Genomic DNA, 23,486 nt, shown 5'->3' with positions numbered 1-23,486 from the left:
CATATATGCTTACTGGAAAACATTTGGTGTGGTGGTGTTTTTTTTTTTTTCCTCTTTTTTCCTTCTTCTTATAAGGTTTTATGCATGGTTAATAAAGACCTTTTGATCTTTAGTTTTTAGGTGATCACTTTAAAATACACACTGGATTTTTCAAAGCCTCTGTCTGCCAGCTTATGGGTAAGATATCTAGGTAGGAGGGTAGAAAAGACAATGTGAAGTCATGTAAATTCATTTTGCTAATGTACTTTGAGGTCTGATTTAATTGTCGTCAGTAGATGGAGAAGCTCTAATAATTTGGCATAGTAATCTGATTAATAGTTTCTTATTTTTTTCCCACAATATATTTTTCTGACTCATTTCCTCTGACAGATGCAATATACATAGAATCATAGAATGGCTTGGGTTGGAAAGGACCTTAAGATCTACTAGTTCCAGCACCCCTGCCATGGGGCAGGGCCACCTCCCACCAGACCGTGTCGCCCAAGGCTTTGTCCAATCTGGCCTTGAGCACTGCCAGGGATAGAGCATTTACCGCTTCTTTGGGCAACCTGTTTCAGTGCCTCCTCACCCTCATAGTGAAGAGCTTCTTCCTTATATCTAACCTGAACTTCCCCCCTGTTTAAGTCTGAACCTGTTATCCCTTGTCCTATCACTACAGTCCCTAATGAAGAGTCCCTCTCCAGCATCGTTGTAGGCCCCCTTCAGGTACTGGAAGGCTGCTATGAAGTCTCCACGCAGCCTTCTCTTCTCCAGGCTGAACAGCCCCAACTTTCTCAGCCTGTCTTCATACAGGAGGTGCTCCAGTCCCCTGATCATCCTCGTGGCCCTCCTCTGGACTTGTTCCAACAGTTCCATGTCCTTTTTATGTTGAGGACACCAGAACTGCACACAATACTCCAGGTGAGGTCTCACAAGAGAAGAGCAGAGGGGCAGGATGACCTCCTTTGACCTGCTGGTCGTGCTCCTTTTGATGCAGCCCAGGATACGGTTGGCTTTCTGGGCTGCAAGCGCACACTGAAGCCGGCCCATGTTCATTTTCTTATCAACCAACACCTCCAAGTCCTTCTCCGCAGGGCTGCTCTGAATCTCTTCTCTGCCCAGCCTGTAGCTGTGCCTGGGATTGCTCCTACCCAGGTGTAGGACCTTGCAGTTGGCATGGTTAAACTTCATGAGGTTGGCATCAGCCCACCTCACAAGCGTGTCGAGGTCTCTCTGGATGGCATTCCTTCCCTCCAGCGTATCAACCGAACCACACAGCTTGGTGTCATCAGCAAACTTGCTGAGGGTGCACTCAATCCCACTGTCCATGTCACCGACAAAGATGCTGAACAGGCTCAGTCCCAACACCGACCCCTGAGGGATACCACTTGTTTCCAGTCTTCAGTTGGACATTGAGCCATTGACCACAAATCTTTGCGTACGACCATCCAGCCAGTTCTTTATCCACCAAGTGGTCCATCTGTGAAATTGATGTCTCCAGTTTAGAGATAAGGATGTCATGTGGGACAGTGTTGAACGCTGTTGCTGTGGTTTAAGCCCAGCCGGCAACCCAGAACCACGCACCAATTCGTTCACTCCCCTCCACTTCCTCCCCCTGCTCCTAGAGGGATGAGGAGGAGAATTGAAAGAATGTAACTCCCACGGGTTGCGATAAGAACAGTCCAGTAACTAAGGTATAACACAAATCACTGCTGCTACCACCAATAATAATAATGATAAGGGAAACAACAAGGGAAGAGAATACAACCAATCAGCATCCACTGACCAATACCCACCTTGACCTGAGCAGTGATCCCACCCTTCCGGGTAACTGCCCCCAGTTTATATACTGGGCATGATGTGCTGTGGTATGGAATACCTCTTTGGCTACCTTGGGTCAGGCGTCCCGTCTCTGCTTCCTCCTGGCTTCTCCTCCTTCCTGGCAGAGCATGAGGCTCAGAAAGTCCTTGATCGGTGTAAACATTATTGAGCAGCAACTAAAAACATCAGTGTTTTCAGCGCTGTTCCCAGGCTGATACAGTCAAAACAGTCAAAAACACACCACTGCACCAGCTACTAAGGAGGAGAAAAATGACCGCTACTGCTGAATCCAGCAGGACAGCTGTGTATGTGTGTTGTTGCAATATAGTTAATATTTCTTTCTGTCAGCATTAATGAAAAAATGTGCACCATAATACCTGACAGTTTTGGTTGATTTTTCTTACAGTGTATCAGGCCTGGTGACCTTTGGGAAATCTGTAACTATAAAGTTTGCATTCCAGTGAAACTTGTTCTGCTTCTAAACATTGGAAGTGTGTTTGAGTTAATAAAAAGAACAACCCCAAACTAACCCAATGGACAGAACCACAACAAACGGTCACAACACAAGTGACTAAGAGCTATTTTTTTTTTTTTTTTTTGCCTTTTGTCTATTTTGAGCCATTGGATTTTAATTATTTTTTTTTTTTTCTCCTGGGCAGTGCTGATCTGCTTTTGTCCAAAAAATCCTGTTTTCACTTGGATGCTCCAAGCTGGGAAGTGTCAGTCACTTACAGTTGTTTTGGCAAGATTAGCAAATTAGACTTTTCACATGCAAGACACTACACAAACAGAAGCTAACTTCTATATTTAATAATCTGTCCTTTTATGTGTTCTCACCTGTGCCATGCGTGGTCTTCTTGCAGTGAAACTGCTCAAGCTTAAGCCTGAGTATCACAGAGAAGGATTGGGAGGACAGTATCTCAGATGTCTGGCTGACACATTTCCTTACTGACCACTATGACTGCTTCAGTCTCAAAGAGAAATAAATGCCTGTTGGCAGGATTCGTCTGTGGGAAGGCGTTGTTGTTATGCTATGCCCAGGGTTTCAGCCAACATCATGGCTCCTCGGTATTCTTGCCCTCCTCCCAGACGTGGTGGTAGTCCCTGACCTGCAACAACTGAAGGGATAGGAAAATGTTATTGCTGAAGCCTTGTTCTGACTCTGGCTGCTGTAAAGCCCTTTTTGCAGTGTCTTTCTGTAGCTGTAGGTTAGTCAGTTAAAAATTAGATCAGCAAGTTCATTTATAAATCCTAGTTTAGTAGCAGTGGTTCAGATTATACCTATTCAAATCTTTGTTATTTCATTTGTGGAGATAACTTCAAATATTTTACTGTGTGAGCTTTTCCTATCCGTGGTGTAAGATCATGCTGTACTTGGCAGTCTGGTTTCAAGTTGGTCTGACTCCAGAAAAATCTAGTCTCAGCCACTATGTTTCTGCTATTGCTGAGCAGTCAGGAGGGTCTGGGGCCCGAGATGTGCCTTCAGGCCAAATCCTGCTAAATCTGTTCCAGGGGGATCACTGCTGGTGACACCTCAGGAGATGTCACGATGATGGTGTCAGTGAAAGAACAGAGTGTCAGATGACTGCCACTGCTCAGGAGACATTATGTCTTCAGTTATTCTCCTTTTTCTGGATCTGAATTGGGAGTGCTTGACTAAGATGAAACAACTTGAACTGTTTTGATCTGTGCTGTATAACAGTATCTTCCTGTACCCACTGAAAGGGAAACGCCTGCAACAATTCCTGTTGGTCAGATAATGCTGTGGAGAGCTTACGTAAGATGATACTGCATTGCCAGGGCATGGGAATAGCTTTTGGATGGAAATTTAAACTAGAAATACTGGGCTGTTGCCTTTCTTCTCCCTTCCAGTTGACTATTACCAGTGTTCAGTCTTGTCAGAGTGTATAAGCGGCAGCAGGAAGGGATCAGGAGGTGATGTGAGCTATTGGTAGCCAGCTTGCTTCAGTACCTAGTACAAAACCAATAGCCTGTATGTTACTACAGACATGAGGTACGGAAAGAGAAGATACATGTCTTTCAAGACTGTTGTAATTTCTAAACTAGTAAGTAACTAGTGAGTGTATAATTTTTATTTTCATTCATTTTAGTTTCTTGAAATTTCTTTAACGTAATTAAGTTCTTTGATTATAAACCAGTAGTAATGGGTTAAAAAGCTCCTATTTTGCAGAGCTGTGCATTCTTAGATAAGCTTAATTAATAGTATTGAAAAGCTCTGCCCATTTTCTTTAGTAGAAAAGTTGTAGTTGGAAGATAGATGCATAGAAAAAAATCTATTGCATATTGGTATTTTGAATGAAGATTTAAAAAAACCTGAGGATCTGTAAGGGATGTTTTGGAGATAGTGAGGTCTAAATGGTATAGACATCTGAGACATCATTTAAATTCTTATGTGTTTTTGACCTTGAACTTAACATAAGGCATTTAGTTTTCAGGTGTAGTTCTGCCTCATCAAATGGTATTCAGCTGAGCTCAACTGTAGTTACTTAAGAAACTGTTTCAGGTGATTTGAAAAGTGGCCCTTTAAGATGAAAGGTTGAATATTATTCTTGTTCTTCTGAATGCAAACTAATGTGTAAATATAAAAAATAAAATGAATTACTGAATAAGAATAGTTAATAAAAAATATAGTTGTTCTAATATTTCTATCTAGCAGACTGAAGCCAAGAGGAGAATGATTGTGTTTGCAGCCCAGATAAAGTCAAATGGAGAATATCTGTTGTACTGACAGCAATGTAGGGATATGCAAGCCAGCTAGAATACCAGCCTGTGGCAGCTCAGAGTTCAAATGCTAAACTTCCTTCCTGGCATGGCAGTGACATTTGCATAGCCATATTGTCTAGTTCGTGATAGGGTAACAGATTTCTGAGATAAATAGTGAAAGGCTTGTACTAAAACTGTTCTACATATGGCGTTACCATATTTTCAAAGAGCTTGTAATGTACTTTGGGCATCACAAGAAGGATTAATGTACATTCCTGTGTTCTCACAACTGTATATCAGCTGTGTCCTTAAAGTTTGGTATAGTGTCCTCCCTTTAAAATGCTTTAACCATGCAAGTCAGCACAACTGATAGACTCAATGAGCCTGATCCTCCAGACTAAGTTGTTGAAGACATTACCCTCTTTCATGTCTTCTCTGTTCTCTCTCAATGAGATTTTTAGTTCATCTCTATGTAAAACTTTAAGATTGTTAGAATCATTTGTAACTAAAGTGATATTCATTCTTTTCCAATTTGTGTTTTTCTATTTTTTTTTTTCTCTACAGAAGCACAAGCTTACCTTTAGTAAATATATGCTACTTATAATAGAACCCATGACAGTAGTATATGGACATGGAAGATTTCTGTGGTCAATGAAACTCATTAATTTGAGCCAAGGAATGCTGTTCTGTGTACTAATGTGTGTTTTGAGGGGAAGACTCATTGTTTATGCATTCAAAGATTTCCCCACAGCTGCCCATTTTTAGGACTCAGGGCTTCAGATTTATAATATTACAATTTCCTCTTCCTTAAGGTCTTTATTTCCACTGACACAATTAAGTATGCTTTTGCTTATATTGTATCAGTTCCCACAGTAACAAATCACTAATTTTCTAATTTAAGAAATCACAAATTTTCACAGTAACAAAACACTATTTTCAGGTATTTTAGGTTTGTGCAAAAAATTAGGGCCATCTTCAGAACTGTCTCATATTCAAATTGTGTCAGAAGAATGGCTGCAATAACAACGCACAGTATGTTATACCATGGTTATTGACCCTTCTGCCATTCTTAAGAAACAATTTCTGTTGTGGAGAGTAGTCTCTTGGCCCTGAAAGTAACAGATCAAACTCTGAAACTCATTATGTGAGGGTGGTTTTCAGTCTGTGGTAAACATTAGCCCATTGCCTAAGTTTCTGTTCATCCTCCAGAACCTAGAGATGACATGAATTTGTAATCTTTGTATTTTTTACTATTGGTTACAAATGCAGAACTGTGAAGCACTCTCCATGGGCTTGTAGCTTGATCTTTCTTTCCAATTAAGTTCAATGCAGGAGCATTCTTTTTATATTCTATGATTACTTTAGATAAGCATATGCTTTTGCCAAGGATATTTGGAAAAGATGAATGCCTTAGTGTAAAGTGTGAGTTGCACAGCACGTCTGGGGGCTTCTGGGGAGGGAAAGGCTGCTTAGCCACTTGTCCTCATCTCAGTAACAGAAATCAAGACTTTTCCACAGCTATTAAACATAATGCTTCAAAGGCAGTCATCCTTTATGCCACTGATGAAGAACATCATTTTGAGTTAGCAAAAATGAGAAATAGCTAACTTTCGTGGCTTTTAATAATGTATTGTGTTTTGTACTTGTCTTCACTGTGGCAACTTTCTAGGTACCAGTTTTCATTCCTACAGAGTAAAATAAGAAAATAAGTTTAGGTTACCATGGTAGCTAGTGCACTTTAACTAGTGAAGGTAGGCATAATGCAATTGTTTTATTCTGCAGCTGGGCTTCTGAATGCCAAAGAACACAGGATAGGCAAACAGGAGCTAACACAAGCAGATTTCAAAAGTGCTTTTCAGCAGTTGCCTTGTAAGAAAAGTTTTCTTTCCACCTAGTTTATAAGGCTTTCTGTAGGTAGTAGAATTAAAACCTACTGTAATAGAATTTTAACAAAATAATCAATTTTCCTCTTTTTATTTGTAAAAACTCTTAAAAGTCACTATAAAATAAATGGAAAGTAATCCAAATTTTGCTTACCTGGAGGATAAATGACCATTTCAGGAGTTGCATGTGTATTAAAAAAGACAGGTAACAACCACTTCTCTTGAGTACACAGCTCCAACCCACAGTCTTACCTCAGTTGCTAAGCAGTGCTGTGGCTTGTTCAGATGAGGGTCCAGTGCCCTGTTACGAAGTGTGGTGGCATCATTCAGTTTCCTATGGAAAACACAGGCATCAGTGATCAACATGTAGAACTCCCAGGGAGCACCTTGGTACCCTTTGAGGAAGGGAAAACAAGAATACCAAGGATTAAAAAGGGAATGTGTGACTGCAGTGATAGTCTGATTGCACATCTGAACATGGTGCTTATTGTCATTAAAAATGCCTTTTCATACAGTTCTTATCCCTCTTTGGAATACAGATGTGCCTATGAAAATAAATTAAAATGTTTAGTTTATTCATGTTTTGCATGTGTTTATGCAGTCCTGGAGAACAAGTGAAGATTATGGCAGTGATTTTTCCCTTGAATTGTCTCGTTAACAGTCTGTGGTCAGGCAGTATTAAAACTGTGGCTAAAACAGACATATTTCAGGGAGACACAGGCCAATTGTAATTTTTAAAGTAGTTTCTATAGGAAGGCAGACAAGCATTTAATGCCTATCAGCCAGGATCTTCCATGCTGTGAGCGGTGCCTCGTCACATGTTTCTGAATGGCTGTGTGTTCACTCTGACCTTACACAGAGCAAGAGAAAACAGATGTCATATCATTTTGCCAAGTTTCTTGCTTGCAGTTTAGGAACGGTTCCACACGCACAGGGAGGTTTTTGTTAATTTCTTTCAGATGATGGTAGAACATTTTGCATTATTTAAGACTCCTGATAACCTCTTTCTACAGAAATGAATATTAGCACTTGATTATTCCTATCCCTTTTATGAGAAGTACTGTGTCTTGTTGTCAGCTTATTAAGTTAGTGTTGTAAGTGCTTTTTAGAAAGAAGTGCATTAATCTGCAAGAGCACTGTTCTGCATCTTCATATTATTATGTTCTGCTAGAATTCTAGAGGCATAGGTAAAGGTGATGGAAACTTGATGAGAATTGCTAAAACCAAGACTTCCTAGCTTCCTCACTAAAATGGATGCTTACAGTAGCCCACGAATTCCCTGACATTGCCCATATTCTGCAAATATTGAGCATTTTCAGCAACTTTCAGGAACTGCTGAAAGTTCTGTTAACTGGGGAAACCCTGTGTGACTTATGAAGACTCTCAAAATAAGCAATTATCCTAAATAATGTCGAATTAAAAATAAAGAACCACCAAACCCTCAATGGTTCAGTGGTCTTTATTTTAATGTTAGCTTGCTACCCTGGTGTAGGAAGCTGTGAATTGACTCCAGTAATTCTTTTTGATAATTCCCTTAAATTGGTACAGACATTTTCAAGAGATACAGGATTGATAAGATGAAAGCAGTTTCTATGATTTCATGAATTTTAAGCCCAGGAGAAAAACCCTACCTTTGAAAGCACTTAATTACAGTGGATAGGTAAGGTTTGAGTTGAGTCATGTTTGCAGATATTTCTGCCAGTTTCATTTTTTTGTGGAATTCCAGACTAAGAGTTAGAAACTTGGCTATCAAAGGAATTATTTTCTCTTCTGAAACAGAACTGAAATAACCATGTGAATTAAACTATGGTGAAGCAAGTTTCGGTAAGGAAGGAAGTCACAGTACTTAATGTATTAAACTGCTGTTTGCCAGGGAGATGGGGGGACAAGTTAAAGAGTTTGTCTCTCTCCTAACTTCCTGAATTTTTAACTGTTTAACCATTTTCGATGCCAAAATCTTGTATAAAAGCAAACATCTGTTTGTACGGTGCCTTTTGTGTAAGACAGGATAAAGATGCATGGGGAGTCTTAGTTGTGGTTGCCATTTGGAATTCGGCTTGGAAATCTAGCATGTTCTAAGGGGAAGGAAGTTGCTTGCTGCTTATGATCTCCCAGAATGTACCCAGATAGCTGTTTTAAGGTTTAGTAGTCTTGTGATGACAGAAGCTGCACAGTGACGTAAGTAATTAATGACAGGAGGTGTTTGGCACATTAATAATTTTTCCACTGCCAAACTATATAAATTTTCAAAATGAACTTTTTAGAGATGGCAGGGTTTTTTTGTTTTGTTTCGTTTGTTCGGCTTTTTCCCTGCAAAGCGAAGAAGTGGATTGTGGATTAATTTGATCTATCCTGACCTAGTTGGAGTTGATGATCCATATGAGTCCCTTCCAACTTGAGATATTCTGTGACTCTGATTTGTCCTTGTAGCTGAACTGCTGCTGCTCCCCAGGATGGCTGTGGGTTTGTTCCTGCAGTGCAGACACAACCCTGTTGCACTGTGGAATGTGTTTGTTGACATTTCAACTACTTTGTCCTGGGAGAATTGCAGATGAATGAAATTTCAACTCATATTCAAGGATTTCAGTTTGACATCCTTATCCACTGGCAGCTTTTTTGCTCCTCTTCTCCCATGTCTGCCATCTTACGGGTTCCAGCTATGGATATATGTAAAAGTATTTTCAAGCTTCTCTTTTTCCACTGTGGTCAGTATGTCCTGTCGAAGGATCAAAAGCAGAAGTAACTGAATCCCTGGTAGAATTCAGGCTGTAATAGACTGCGACATAGAGGAAAGAACCAGAAAGCAAAGTAAGTCCTTTCCAGTCACTTGTTCAAAACCCAGTAGTTGCTAATGCAAAATATGTATTGTTAAATGGGCCACAAGTCAGATTTTTCCATCACAATATACTTTCTGTTCGGAGAAAGCAATTTCTTTACAACAATTTCCTCAGATGCACTTCTTTCTGTCTCCCCCCCCGCTGCCCCGTTCCTAAGGGATTTGCAATGTAGGTTAGTGGTAAAGTTGACAATGATCTTTCAAAGTAGAGCATTCCCTTCTCACACAGTGCTGTTACTTGATTTTTATGGCATGAAGTTTCCTTTGCTAGGTGCATGAATTAAGGTACAAGTATTGTACCAAGTAGATACAAGAATTAAGCTTCCCAGCATGTATGGAAGAAGATCTTCATGTTTTAACCATGAATTGTCATAGGTCTTTCTGTCCCTTTTGGAAAGGAAAACTCATGATCTTTCATCCTGAATACAATGCCTGCATAATGCGAGTGTGGTAACCCCCTAGGCTAGAATAGGAGCCCAAGAGAAGCGCAATGTGATCTGCCCAGTTACCTAAATAAAACAGATTGCTCTGACATTCTGCAGTTGACAGTTTCTTTCTCTATTAGGTGTTTCTGAATGTAAGCATTTATTTCTTGCATGTAAATTACATTTTTATTAGTGTGAATAAAATGGGGCATTTTTTTTATCTCTCCCAATGTTGTTAGGCTTTTTAATGAGAACATTTTTATAACGTAATTTAGACCTTTTGTTATTATAGAATAAAAACATGAGCAAATTAGATTAAAATATGCAAGGGGTCTGATTTCCCAGCTTGTAGGTTTAGGTTATTTAGAGAAGTTTTAAGGTATTTGTGTGCAATGCATTTTACAGCTTATAAGAAGAAGTAAAGAATTTTTTTTTCCTTTCAAATACTACTTAGAGTTTCAGATAATTATGCTATAGCTACAAATGCAATTTTATAATACCCATGGCCGAAAGCTCCTTATAAAGCTTTTGCTAATAGTGCTCAGTAAAGTAGGAGGTAAGCCTGCGTATCTCAAGGTGCAAAACAAAACTGGCTACTACAGTCAAAGCAACAAACTAATTCCAAAAATTTGAAAGCTGTCTTCATTTCAGATTCCTTCCTGAGGAAATTTGAATTGTGTGTAACATAGATTTTCACTCATGGTTGAACACTCCCAGCAAGAAGTGTTAATGTCAGCTGTGGCCTCGCAGTGAATCCATTTTCTTGTCTTTCTGCTGATTTTTCTAACTTGAAAAAGAAGTCAGATACTGTAAGATAATTTAAATCACAAACCTTTGTGCGTACTGTGTAAATTCAGTATTATTATGGGAGGAGGAATATTTCCAGTAGATACCAAAAGGAAAAACATACATGATAGTCAAGTGCCATTTGCGATGGACTGTAGAGGGACTGATGAGGACAACACTTGACACTTGGAAAAGTTTGTGTTTTCTAAGGTATGTGGGATTTCAGTGTGGCTAGGCATAGCAGATCAGAAGGATGCAATGGGAGCTTGTTTCCCTTTTATAGGTCCTTTGATGCTGAAATTCCGTCAAAAACCTTTACAGAAAACTTCAGAACATTAGCCCTTTCTAGTTCAGTCTCGGAGTAAAAGTGCAAATAGTGAAGGTCCATAAACATAGAATTTGCTTCCCCATTTTTAAGTTTCATTAGTTTTTGGAACAGAATATTTCATTTCTATGCCTAAAAGGTGCAATCCTGCCCTCCCCTAGCCCCCAACTCCTTTTCTTTCTTTTTTCCTAGGGAAAACCAACCCCAACTGAGAGGTGGTATCCAGGATAGCAAGTTACTAAATTATACAATATGCCACCAATGGCACTGAGATATTGCTGATGTAAGGACAGTTTAAGGACAGATTGATACCTAATCTGTATAACAAGGTAGCGTTACCTGTGCAGCTATAATCAATTTAATAAATGCTTTAATTCTAGTAGGCAAGTGTTGTGGCTTTATTTTTTGTTTTCTGGTTTGATTCGAACTTCTTTGTGAGTTACCCCTCTTGTACAGAATGGAAATATGATGAGGACTGTTACGACCAAATTGTGTTTGTTTCAGATTGTATCACTCCTAATGCCAGAAAGTTCTGCATATAACGCATCCTGATCTGTACCGGGAGCCACAATGAGGACATCAATGTTTTGCACAACTGTCAGGGCCAAGTCATATAGTTCTGTGTAGCTTAAGAATCTGTTTCATCACATAGCATGGCCAACAGTTAGTAGCATGGGAGAAATGCTTAATCACCACAGCTGGAAAATCTGTAGACCAACACTGGAAATGATAATTTTCAGCAAAAATGTTTCTTTGAGATGGAATTTCATGGCGCATACATAGATCACACAATGTAGGTACCCTAAAATCAGGGGAATGGCAAAGACATGACTGCTTTTATCTCTTCCTTAATCGCTCATCTCAAGGCTGCCCTGCTCTGTCATTTTGTCTGTTTCTGTAGAACGGTTTTGGAAGACTTTTGTCTGTATGCATAATGTAAAAGTTAGGTAAAAACTCAAAAACATTACGTGGGAGAAGATGACAGTGTCCCACTCACTTCTGTATCAGTCTGTTCTTGTGGCAATATTTTGGCAATGTACATACTCTTAGATGCATTGTTTCCAATATTTTCTCTTTTTCATTTGGCTCTGGCATTTTTCAGCTCTTTCCACCATTCTTGTTTTGCTTTGTCTGCTGATTCCTGTTTGTCTTTTTTTTTTTTCCTTTTGGGGAAATCTGAAAGACGAAGTTGTAATCTGGACTGTAAACTAGTCAATTATTCACCTTTATCTGCACTTAAAAAATGTTGTTGTCAGCAGTAATAGGAGGAGGGTAGCTTTCTCAGGAATGCTGTAGAGAGTGATTGAAGATGGAGGTCACTAATCCTAGGGAAGAACAGCCTTTTAAAAAGGGGCCTGAGAAGTAAAAATCTATACCAGTAGTAGTTATATGTAATTGTTGTTATATCTTATATTCAAAATATCTTTCCAGTGGCAGCAGTAGTAACAGTTTGCTTTAATTTTCTTTCAGCAACAAGAACAAGACCCAACTAATTTATACATTTCCAATTTGCCGCTTTCAATGGATGAGCAGGAGCTTGAGAACATGCTGAAACCGTTTGGGCAGGTTATCTCTACAAGGATACTGCGGGACTCGAGTGGGACAAGCCGTGGTGTTGGCTTTGCAAGGTATTTCAGTGGCATTAGCCATGCTGGCAGCTTTCTTCCTTTTTTCTTTAATTGAAAAGACAGGAATAGGAGAAATTACTGAAAATTATCAGTCTTTTAAAGAAAAGTGAGATCTAGATGGAGATACCAGCAGGGTTTTGTTAATTATTCCTTTGGTAAGGCAAATATGGATGTGTCTCATCTTGCTTAGATGATGAAATCTGAATCTATTGCTCTTAATGGACAACTATCTAGAATTAAGAGTTCATTCTCTACTACTTCCTTCTCTTCTCTGTACTTCTCTTTTCTGGTCTATCCCTGAACCAATAAGTAAGAGTTATGCAGTGATTTACAGAGACTTCTTCTGTGACTGTTCTGGCTTTTGAGGCTTGAATTTGAGACAGGAGACTGTAAGGAGGAACCCCTTTCCTCCCACCCCCATCCTTTTTTTTTCCCCTTCATTAGTTACTCTGAGAAAATGAACTCACCATTGCCCTTTGAATGTCAGCTCTTCGAATTTTCTGGCTCATTAACATGTTGTCATCTGAGAAAGAAAATATTTTCGTTCACTTACAGTAAATCTCACCTTAAAATATTTGCCAGCTCGGTCAAATATCTCTCCCAAATCAACAAGAACAAATATTTTCTATAAATTAGTAGATACCTCCCACATATTCTGTCTGTGTGAGCTTACTTTTTCTCTAGTTAACTCAGTTATTTGTTCTGGGGTCTCTTGATCAGAGCCTTTTCTGTGCCTTTCTAGTATTTTTCTCTCTTTTTTTTTTTTAAGTCCTGCTTTAAGCATAGCATGACAATCAAAATTTGGAGGCTTTAGTTTGGGTATTTCTATCATCAAATATAGGGGCATTGAGTCTTTTCTCCCTAAACTTGCTTACTAACTGTCTTGAATCAGTGGTATTTTAAGAATGGTTTTATTTTAATATAGCCAGAAGAGTTTTAGAATTGTGTGTCAAAGTCCAAAAGACTTGTGTGTATCCAAAACCTCACTTGTATTAAAGACTTTAAAAGTGATTATAGTATTTTCTCAGTAGGTTCTGTATTATGCATTGGTTTATATATATGTATAAACTTGGTTATTTTTGTACACATATTTATGCACATAAGTTATAGAGTGAGGATTTGCTGTCATAGCTAATAAGAATTTCTCCCCTTCTGCAAGCTAGGTATTGGAATATTTTTGGATAACTACTAGTTCAAGTTAAAATTGTCCCAAGAAACATGTAGTCATTAAGTAAAGATTTTAAGTTCTTGCCTTTGGGAGCATTTTATTAGGTTAATAAGCAGTAATGTATTTTATCAAGTCCAAGCTTGAGTCTGAAGCTGAATTATATTGTTTGTTCCATGGAAGACAAAAAAAAAAACCCCAAAAAACCAAAAAAACAAGTTTGATGCAGATCCAACAATCCAAAACTTGGGAAAATTCCCTAGAAGGTATTTTTGAAACCATGAGGAAAACTTCTTGCTCAGTCTGGCATTTTGATGATTTTGGTTGCTGTCTGTGACTGTATTTTTGACAGCCTGTGCAGAAGGGCTATCAGAATTAAAATGGTGCAAAACTTCATAATTTTTAGTACTGCTGCTTTGCTGCTGAGGTCATTGGCCTAATTTGTGGAACTGGATTACAGAACTTAACGAACAAATAGAAAGGAATAGCGGTTCAGTATTATCCAAGCATCATCTTGCAGACAGCTGCAAAATATATTCTTCTTTTAAAATAAACTTTGTTACACTTGCGTGTCTCAGTCATCTATTGCAACTTAGTCCAGGCTGGCAGTTAGAACTGACACGTCTACACTGCAGTGCAAGGATGTAGCTGCAGCCTATGGAGCCACTCCCAGATTAGCTCTAGCTCACCAGTAGTCCACCCAGCCTACTAAGTCTAGTTTTCACAACATAAGCACACAAACCTGTTCAGGATCCTGGATGAATTCTTGGTAGCTGTCACACATTTTCTGTTACTGGTACCTATTTTGAAGGTAACTTGGAGACAATTAAATAAGAGACAGATACATCATTTAGTTGGAATGATACCTATAAGGTAAAAACTGCAAAGGCAGTTTGGGTCATGCTGTCAGGCATGTTTATATTTGTGTTTATTACTTTTAAACCATGCACACACTTCAGAATCCTTGGCAAAAGTGGCATTAATGTTTGTTGTATATATCATAGACTCTTAAGGATTCAGCTGTGGGTGATTGTGAATCAGTCTTTGCTTCCTTCAAGACAGCATAGATAATTTGTACTATAGCTGTCTAAGTCATGTTTTGCCTAATTTCTAAGTAAATAAAGGTATTGTATTGGCAGTTTGGCACTGACTTGGGCCTCAGAGTGCATTAAAATGTTAATGGAGTTTAGTTCTCCCTCTCTGAAGTTGTGTATTCTTAGAAGGCATCTTCTCTATTGCTCATACATGGGAAAGCAAGCCACAAAATGAAGCAAGAAAAAGCAAGAAATGTGCTTTAAAAAATCACAAACATGGAAATCTGGATGAGTGTTTAATTTATGCAAATTATTCTTTATTTTCTTAGGATGGAGTCAACAGAAAAATGTGAAGCAGTGATTGCTCATTTTAATGGAAAATTCATAAAGACACCAGCAGGAGTTTCTGGTATGTTGCATATATTTCTAACAAGATGTATGAATGGGTTACAGCTTGTGGAGTGGAAGCCTGATTGTTTATCTGGCTTCTCATTCGGAAACAGACTTATTAAAATTAAACTGTGTCTTGTTGGATGACTGTAATGCTTGCTCACTTGTAACACAGTATATCACTCGTATAAACCTTTTATAGGAATCCAGTAGTGTTCTCTCCTAGCAGAAAGACAAGTGGCTAAGGTGCCTTATAGAATCATAGAATAGTTAGGGTTGGAAAGCCTTAAGCCAGCTATGCACAGCTTTACGTCCTACATTGAAGTCAGGAAACAAGTGTGTGTTGTATGTGTATCAGAACAGAATTTGGCTGATGATCCATGGACAGGTTTGGTGGGGTTTTGTTTGGTTGGTTGTTTTGGGGTTTTATTTTGTTTTGCTTGTCTGTTTTGGGTTGGTGGGGGTTTTTTGTTTGGATTTTCTTGGGTTTGGGTTTTTTTGAGAGGCAAAAAATGGACTACTTTTGCTATCTGTTGATTTTTTGAAGTAATTTTCAATAAAAGATTTGATTAAAAAAGCATAGATTCTGCAGCAGTGACTTAAGGCCAGGCACTTTCATTCTTTGGGAAGCTGTGACTCTCAAGTCTTACACAGTCTTTGAGATTCTTCAGGACGATTGAAGGGCAGGTCAATGAATGCTACTTCTGGAAATGTTGTGCAAGGCAAAATGCAGAGAAGGTACACAGTGCAATTTTTTTTGTCACACTAAGTTCCTCATCAGTTTGTTTGCTTTGTCAGCATTGTTTCTAAGAGACAAAATGTATTCTATAAACATTTAAAAGTGAGGGAAGGAAATTCAGAGCAGCAGAGTAAAACAGAAAGAAAAGAGGACAATAAAGGAGAAAAGAATACATGCCTGACATTCCAGGCAGCTTTCGGTAACCATTTTATTGAGAATCCCAAGTGGGAATTTTACAAATTACATTGTTGATGTGGTTGCTGAAGCTGCCTTTATCCCGCTGGTGAAATGTTCTCTGCAGCCAGACCCTGACACCAAGGAGGAGAGCAGTCCTCGGCAGGCAGACAAGAATGTGGCTTGTTTAGTAAAACTACATACATGCCTCATCCCTGAAAGATTACTCCAGTTCGAGGCAGTCTGTTCTGCAGTGGGGATGGAAAGCTGCTGCAGAGCACAGGAAACCACTCCCTTCACCAACACTAATCTAATGCAGGGTTTTGACTTCCCCGTCTTGGCTTTTGCAGACCGTTTGCATTGGTATTGATTGCTGAGATTCTTTAGGTGAAACTCTTTTATACATAGGGGCTGTAACATTTATTTTGCTGTTTCGTATATTTAGCAGTCTGTGTTTTATGAGATGGAAAATCCCTTTAGGGGCAAAGAGATCATAGAACCATTTTCTCTGAATTCTGACTGTGCTCTGATCCACCCTCTGTGATTAATTTTATAGTGCTGCTATGGCTTTGGACCTAAAATGCGAGTAAGAGGCATAGAGAAACTAAGAATTCAAATTAACATATAGGGGTTTCTTTTCAATCAGAACCAGTAAAAAGAACTGTATCAGAACTCCCTATTAGTGCTTTTTAGCTTGCACATTTTTATTTTCAGTTGTATTATTGTGCTCTCAATGAACACGTTATCAAGCGTGTCGTTGCTACTCATGCTGTCTCTGGTGGGCTGTTGCTGAAGTTGGAGTTGCACCCTTATATAATCAGGTTCAATGGGGTAGAAATAAGTTGCTGCATGGAATTCTAAGTGCACTTTCTGCATTGTGGAGGAAAGTTCAGCAGTAAAGTCTGAATAATTAGGGACAATAAATTTGTACAGAACTGGTGATTGTCAGAAAATGGAAACTAAAGAGGAGTCTGAAGATGTAATCCACCTCATGGACTTTAACTTCTAATGCTTACTTGGCAAAGTATTCACCTAGGCTCTCTTTCTAGAATAGGTAAAGCAGCACACACCTCCAGTGACTGATGTGTCTTCGCTGTCAGCTGTCCTTGTGGTTACAAAGAATTTCTAGATGAGTTGCTCAGAAATAGTTGACTCTCAATGTCTGAAAGTCAGTTGAGATGAGTCACACCTCCATGGTGCTAAAAAGTGCAATAAATAATTAGGTGCATAAGGGTGTTTTGAGAGTCTTGCTTATTAAAGACCATCAATTCTGTTGTATAGGGTACAGCCTCAACTCTGCTTTTCCATGCTGGTGCTGTGAAGTTGAATGGCTTCTTTGAAAGGCTTTTATGGAGTTCAGATTCTTTCTGTAGTTCCTCACCACATCACAAGCATATGTCAAATAATGCAGTCTTTTTAGAGGATGCAGCTTATGCATAATAATATGGTGCAGTTTGCCAGAAAGCAGGGCAGTCATGGGGCATCTGTGGTCTTGGGCTACCTGCAGAGAGAAAAGTGGATATAGTGGGAAAGCTCTTGGACAAAGGTTAGGAAAATGTTTTGAAATAGATTAGCATCCTTCAGGGTTGTAGAGGAGCAAGTTCAAATAAATGCAGAATAAAATCGTAGAACTGGAACTACGTTTAAATTAAAACATTGTGTCCTAGAAACTTGGCTAAGATCAGCAAAGAGAGCTGGCTATAAAAACACTGCTATCAGGATGAGGAGGGTAGGAGAGACTGGCCTGTAATGAGATAGGTGTGGGAGGAAGAACATCTGTTCAACAAAAACAAGCTTTCATAATGTAGCTTTGTTATTTTAATCAAGTTTGGGTTTAAATGGAAGAAGGGGTTAAGCACAGTTATAGGAAGCATAGGTGAAACCTGGAGCATGAGAAGATGGAACAGAAAAGCTCTCTGAGAATCTGAGAGAACAGAGGTAGCATGGGGTGGTCACAAAAGTGTTGACTGTAGAATTGAGAGAGTGACTGGGCATTGATGATACTGAGCAAGCTGAACCCAGATGAACAGGCTATTCAGGCTTTTTATTTCCCTGCTCTATAGTAAGATTAATGAAATACAGTCAATATTTAATATGTCCTCCTTTGTCTTCAGTGAGGAAGAAGGAAGGTTAGTTCAGAGAGCAATTTCAAATGCGCTGCAAGTTGGTGTAATCTTAAAACTCCTAGGAGTGGTGTATTAGTTCCACTATTTGTTCTGGTTGGGGTTTGTACTTCCATTATCTAAGTTACTGTAATAGTTTGTTCTGTTTTATGGACTGTGACTTTCTGACCATTTCTCTTAGGACTTTGATTTTTTGTGTTTCATTCTTTTCTCAACTGTATGTTTATTATATGATTGCTATAATCTTGAAATAATTTGCATTTAGTTCTACTTTTCTCTTTAAAGAATTATTTTCAGTGAATAATGTGATATTTAAAGCTTTACTATTCTGTGAAATGTGAAGCTCATGACAAGAATTGGAGGAAACAGAGTAGGCTAGTATAAGGGGGTGGGAGGCAGAAGATGAGTAGTGAGGGCAGAGCAGCATTAATAGCCTCCCTCCCCTAAAGGTGATACTTAAAGATGATACTGTCTTTTTATCTTGTGTTGGTCCCATAATGATGATTTTGCTGGGCAAAATCATGAAAGGCATCTGCTCCCTATCACAGCAGCATGATGATATCTGAGAATAATTATATAAACGATTACATGAAGCAGTTGTGCTGTAGAATACCTAAGGTATTTGTAAGTCTGAGTGTGTTTGGTTTTGTTGCATTTAAAATGAAAAATACAGAAGCTTGAAAGCTACAAAAGTTTTATGCCTGTTGTACAGGCTTTATGGGTTAATTAATACTTCTTTTTCTGAGAAATAACCTGAATAATTTTGTTTTAATGGGTCTAAGGTGGAGGGCATTTTTGATGAGCAGCTCATACCATTTTTGCTTCAGGAATGGTGGGTTATGGTGATGACCCAAAAAGCATAGGTTGTCTGTGAGCCACTCTTCCCACTTACGGTAAAGATATTGGTCACTCAGATTATTATTTTTTTTTTTAGGAGGGTATTTGAAGACAGCTGAGAGAGCCCTGCTTCTGCCTGTTCTCTTGAGTATAGGCTAGGAAGAGGGCCAGCGGGTATGGTGGATACTACTGCTTGAGATTATTCTGTTCCTACTGCAGGAGAGGAGTAAAATGGAGCCTTGAAGTAGTTATTTTGTGGCAGTCATTTTTGAGTGTTCTCTATTTGTTTACCTTTAAAAAGAACACTGCAGATCTCTATATAGCGAATTTAATTTGCTTGACCATAAACTCATATCTCAGTACATTTCACAGATCCTTTAGCAATAATCCGGGAACCATAGACTGAAAACCACTGCTAAAATGTATCAACAGGTCACAGTGCTGGTGTTACTCTTGATTGTCACACTGAAGGCAGAGAAACCAAAATTTTGTACATTAGATCGAAGATGAGAAGCTTTTACTGCTCTAATTCTCATAGTTCATAATTGCTGCTTAGTTTTAAGAAGCAATGTTGGATAAACCCACTAAAAATATGCTCCTGTGACAAATTATTACACTTTGTGTGAATTATTACAGAAATGTGGCCCTGAGCACTGCATTTAAGTGAAGATGAGAATGGTAAAGAGTATATATTTAGTTTCTCTTCAAACATACAAAGCTACTGCGATCTTAGGTTGCACAACTCTTTCATTTTGCACAGCTTCTGGCAACAGGCGTACTAGCTGTACAGGTTTGCTCTAGTATTCAAGCAATGTTTTAATGTTAAAATTCAGTAGACTTACATGCTTTGTCACTGGAAAATAAGAAATGAAAGTCACTAAAAGATGCTATTTAATTGCCAACTTATTAAAACAATAGTATTTTAAGACTCTTTTGTTGTATTTGTTTAATATCTGAAAGCAGGGTTTATTGAAATGTTTGTAAAACTGGCCATGTAAAGCTAAGGGTGTAAATGTAAAGTCCAACATAAAAACATCAATTTTTTTTTTCTTGTATATATGTATCATTATCCCTGCCTGTGGCAGGGGTTGGAACTAGATGATCTTAAGGTCCTTTCTAACCTTAACCATCTTATGATTCTGTGATTGCCTGGTATATATTTGGGTAGACACTGAACAAAGACTGAATTCTGATCTACACATGTGCATGTGTGTATGACAAGAAGTATTTACTCTGTGGACAAATACTTCATTCACATCTTTCTTCTGTAAAAAAACCCTAGGAGAGGGTGATTTGGAGCAGGAGGAGATGGTCAGCACTTTCCAAAGACAGGTTTTAAATCACTGACCTGCTGTTAAAGTGCAGGAAAGCTTATGGTTACAGAATGCCTCCATAACAGCACCTCAACAGAAATCTACAAATCATTGAGAGTGTCTGTTGCTTTTCATTGTCAGTAGAGTTGTCATTCTAAATGTGGTGTCTTAGCTGCTTAGCTTAGCTAGAAGTAAGTCCACTCTAAGTTGTGGCCTTTTACATCAGCAGTCTTTTAGTGGTTAATGCAACTCTGAATATTTATACAATGCCTCTCTGTCTTGCACATACAGACAAGTCACTGAATGATTAATGATCCCCTTCATCGCTGAGGCCTGCACACTTCCCAACAATTAAACAATAAAAATGACTCTCCCTTCCTTCCTGGACCACAGAAAAGATTGCTGGCTGGTCTGTAGGACTTGTTGGAGTTTTTTGTGTATATATCTATTATATACGTGTTTGCATGTGCAAGAGAAAGTATGTCACGTATTTGAAAAATAGGAGGGAAGGTAAGCTGAAGAAATAAATTTCAGATTTGAATTTGAAGAAAGTAAGGGCTACACTCATTCTTCGGTGAGAGGGAGATCAACAGGTCATACTTGGCTCCCATGAAGGTTTATCTCCTTCTCACGACCCTCCCTCTGATGACCATCAGTCATTGTGTTCTGAAAGCAATGAACGCAGTAGTACTCAGGTCACATGTATCAAAGAGCAGCCAAAGACTGGGAGTTAGTTGCAGCAGTTCCTACTATCAGCATTCAGATCTTGAACTGGAATCAGGGAAGGCAAATTCTATAGAGCCTTTTCACAGCAGTTGGCTGTATTAAATAGACGGTCTTCATGGGTTTTTTTTGGAGGGAAGTTGTTTGATTGGTTGTGGTTTTTAACATGAGTTGGAGCTCTTGCGTTTGGGTTGATTTATGGACATAGTGAGGACCAAGAGAAGCTGGAAGATAAGAAAAACAGGGGTTCCCATGATCAGATCTGTTCTCAGTAAGATGGAGCACTAACTCCAGGCAAATCACAGATGAATGCCTTTTTAATATTTTTGTCATTGCTGCAGGTTTTTGCGTATGCAAAATCCAATACATGTGGATAATTCTTACTCCGTTTTTTCTTCCTTTTTAAATTTATCAAGAGAGTGTTTACAGAGGACAATAGAAGATGTTTCAACATTTAAAATTTAGCTGGTTTCAGTTATTGACTCAGCAAAAAAAAAATTCTTAAAATATTTTTCTGTGAACATTTTATTCTAACTGTTCGAAAAGGTTTACTCTGACTTCTAAGAACAACTGCCTTTGTCTTGAGACAGTGATGGGAAATTTAAGCACAAATAATGTTTTCAAGAAAAGTTTTATCCAATTCACTGTAGTGATTTTTCATGAAAGCATAATGCAACTTTGAATGAAGTATTTACTACCTGTGAGTGCTATAATACAGAATCACAGGGCTAGAAACCTTTAGGTGTTTTCTGACGTCTTTATAAGCCATTCTCATGTCAGTTTCTTTTAACTTCATCCAGTAATTTATAGTGTGTATTTTGGAAGTCACTCATGCTTCCCATAATGCTGGTAGGTTTGAAATAATTTACAAGTAGCCAGAGATGCTCAGTTTGGGGAAGACTTTTTTCATTTAAGGCAGTTAACTTCAGTATTAGATCTCAGCTCTCCCTTTCTGACGGATGGGGTTTTTTTCCATTGTGTAAAATGGAGAGTCAAAACAATTTCAGACCAGACCATGACAGTTCTGCCCCTATTGACTAACATCTGAAATTATCTCCTCTTACTTCAACAGAATTGTATGTGGTTTAAAATGCTGTGTGATATGACCAAGGTTTTTAGGATCTGGCTTCTATAAAGTAATGTCAAATTATGCGTCAGCATATTGATATGGTACCTTTTCCCCAGTAGAACCAGAGCTAGTGCTTCAGGTATGCCATCTGGAGCCAGGGATGACTTGGCCATTAGTGCTGGTTTTGTGCCAAAATCGTAAAAGTCAAGCTCTTTGCCAGGTTACAAGTCTGAGGTTTTCAGTCATCTCTTGTAAGTGCATGCAGAATGAAGAGCACATCAGCTCTTTTTGTTTCACGATACAGATATATTAATTTTTTTCTTGGGGGTTTTCTTTTGTGGGTGGCCCTCCCACCGCATGTGTTTACTCTGCATTTGGGAGCTTACATGTTTTCAGATCCAGCTGTGTCTTATGAAGGTGTTTCCAAACAGAGAATGACTGGAGGAGTGTCACGGTGAAGCTTAGACAGCTCATGCATCAGGAATTACTGGCAGAGTAGCACTCACATCCAAGTCATAACAGAGCTTCCACCCTGTTATTAGGGAGGGTGTGGTGTGATGTAGCAGAGCTGTGCTTCAGCTATAGGTAGTCAGAAACTATTGCAGTTTAAGCTAGTAACAGGGAGATAATACTGTGCAAAGTTTTCTTTTTCTTTAATTTTGATGTTATAAATTGAAATCACTGTCAGGCTTATCTTACGAAAAAGAAAAGGTGATAGATAGCATTTCGACACAGTATGGACAAAAGCCTTGAAGAATTTCTGGTTTATTGCATGCTCTTTATAGAGCAGAGGTAAAAAGGGAATGGACAGTTGTGGCATTTTTTCAGTGCAAGGTGGCAGAAGATAAAGGTGCCTGCTCCACCCTGCTGGTTAGAGTATGTGGAGATACATTTGGCTATTCTAGATGAGCAGAGCAATTTAAGTTTTGGGACCTTACTGAAACCTCCAAGGGGTGGGGTGGAGAATATATTAAAGACCTTTGGCAAGATTTATTCTCCACCCTCCTTAGATGTACCTCCTAAGAGGCAAAGCTCTGAGTTCAGGTGGTAGTTCTCATTCATTCCCAGACCAACAGCTGTATGCTCAGGATGTATAGATCATGTTTCTTTCCAACAGGTTTTAAAGCAGGAGTTTTAAATCAAAGATATAAGGCATTCCAGATGCTCTCTTTGTGTGTGGCAGCTGTCTTTGTGCTATGCAGAATAGTTGATTCTGTGGTATGAGTCCATGTTATTTAACTGTCATATTGGGAATATAACTTAAAAACCATGCCTCATTTGAAGCACTGAATGTCTATGTAGGAACACTGCTTCAACTGATACTCCTTCTTCTCAGTTCCTGCAGAACCTTTATTGTGCAAGTTTGCGGATGGAGGACAGAAAAAGAGACAGAATCAGAATAAATATATACAGAATGGAAGAGCATGGCACAGAGAAGGCGAGGTGAGACTTGTAAGTCCTCCCTTCAAGCTTTAGTGTGGGTGTACAATAATGAATACTTATGAAAATGAT

The 23,486-nt window shown here is 38.8% G+C and overlaps 1 protein-coding gene across 7 annotated transcripts in view; it reads left to right on the top strand.

Annotated features, from left to right (window-relative positions):
* The window catches only part of RBMS1 (RNA binding motif single stranded interacting protein 1), a 153,370-nt gene that overhangs the window by 112,395 nt on the left and 17,489 nt on the right, over positions 1–23,486 (top strand). For 6 of the 7 annotated variants that reach the window (XM_057423819.1, XM_057423820.1, XM_057423818.1 and 3 more), the window contains exons 5-7: positions 12,250–12,407; positions 14,936–15,015; positions 23,311–23,426. In XM_057423819.1, coding sequence (XP_057279802.1) covers positions 12,250–12,407; positions 14,936–15,015; positions 23,311–23,426 — 354 coding nt within the window. The remainder of the gene's footprint in view (positions 1–12,249; positions 12,408–14,935; positions 15,016–23,310; positions 23,427–23,486) is intronic. The other variant, XM_057423821.1, reaches the window with a different exon arrangement.

This window comes from Pezoporus wallicus, unplaced genomic scaffold, assembly GCF_028554395.1.
Source record: "Pezoporus wallicus isolate ANWC-B61680 ecotype Strahan unplaced genomic scaffold, APGP_CSIRO_Pwel_v1 contig_1181, whole genome shotgun sequence".
Lineage (NCBI taxonomy): Eukaryota > Metazoa > Chordata > Aves > Psittaciformes > Psittacidae > Pezoporus > Pezoporus wallicus.
The sequence above is the reverse complement of the archived record's forward strand: the minus strand, read 5'-3'. Positions and strand labels throughout refer to the sequence as shown.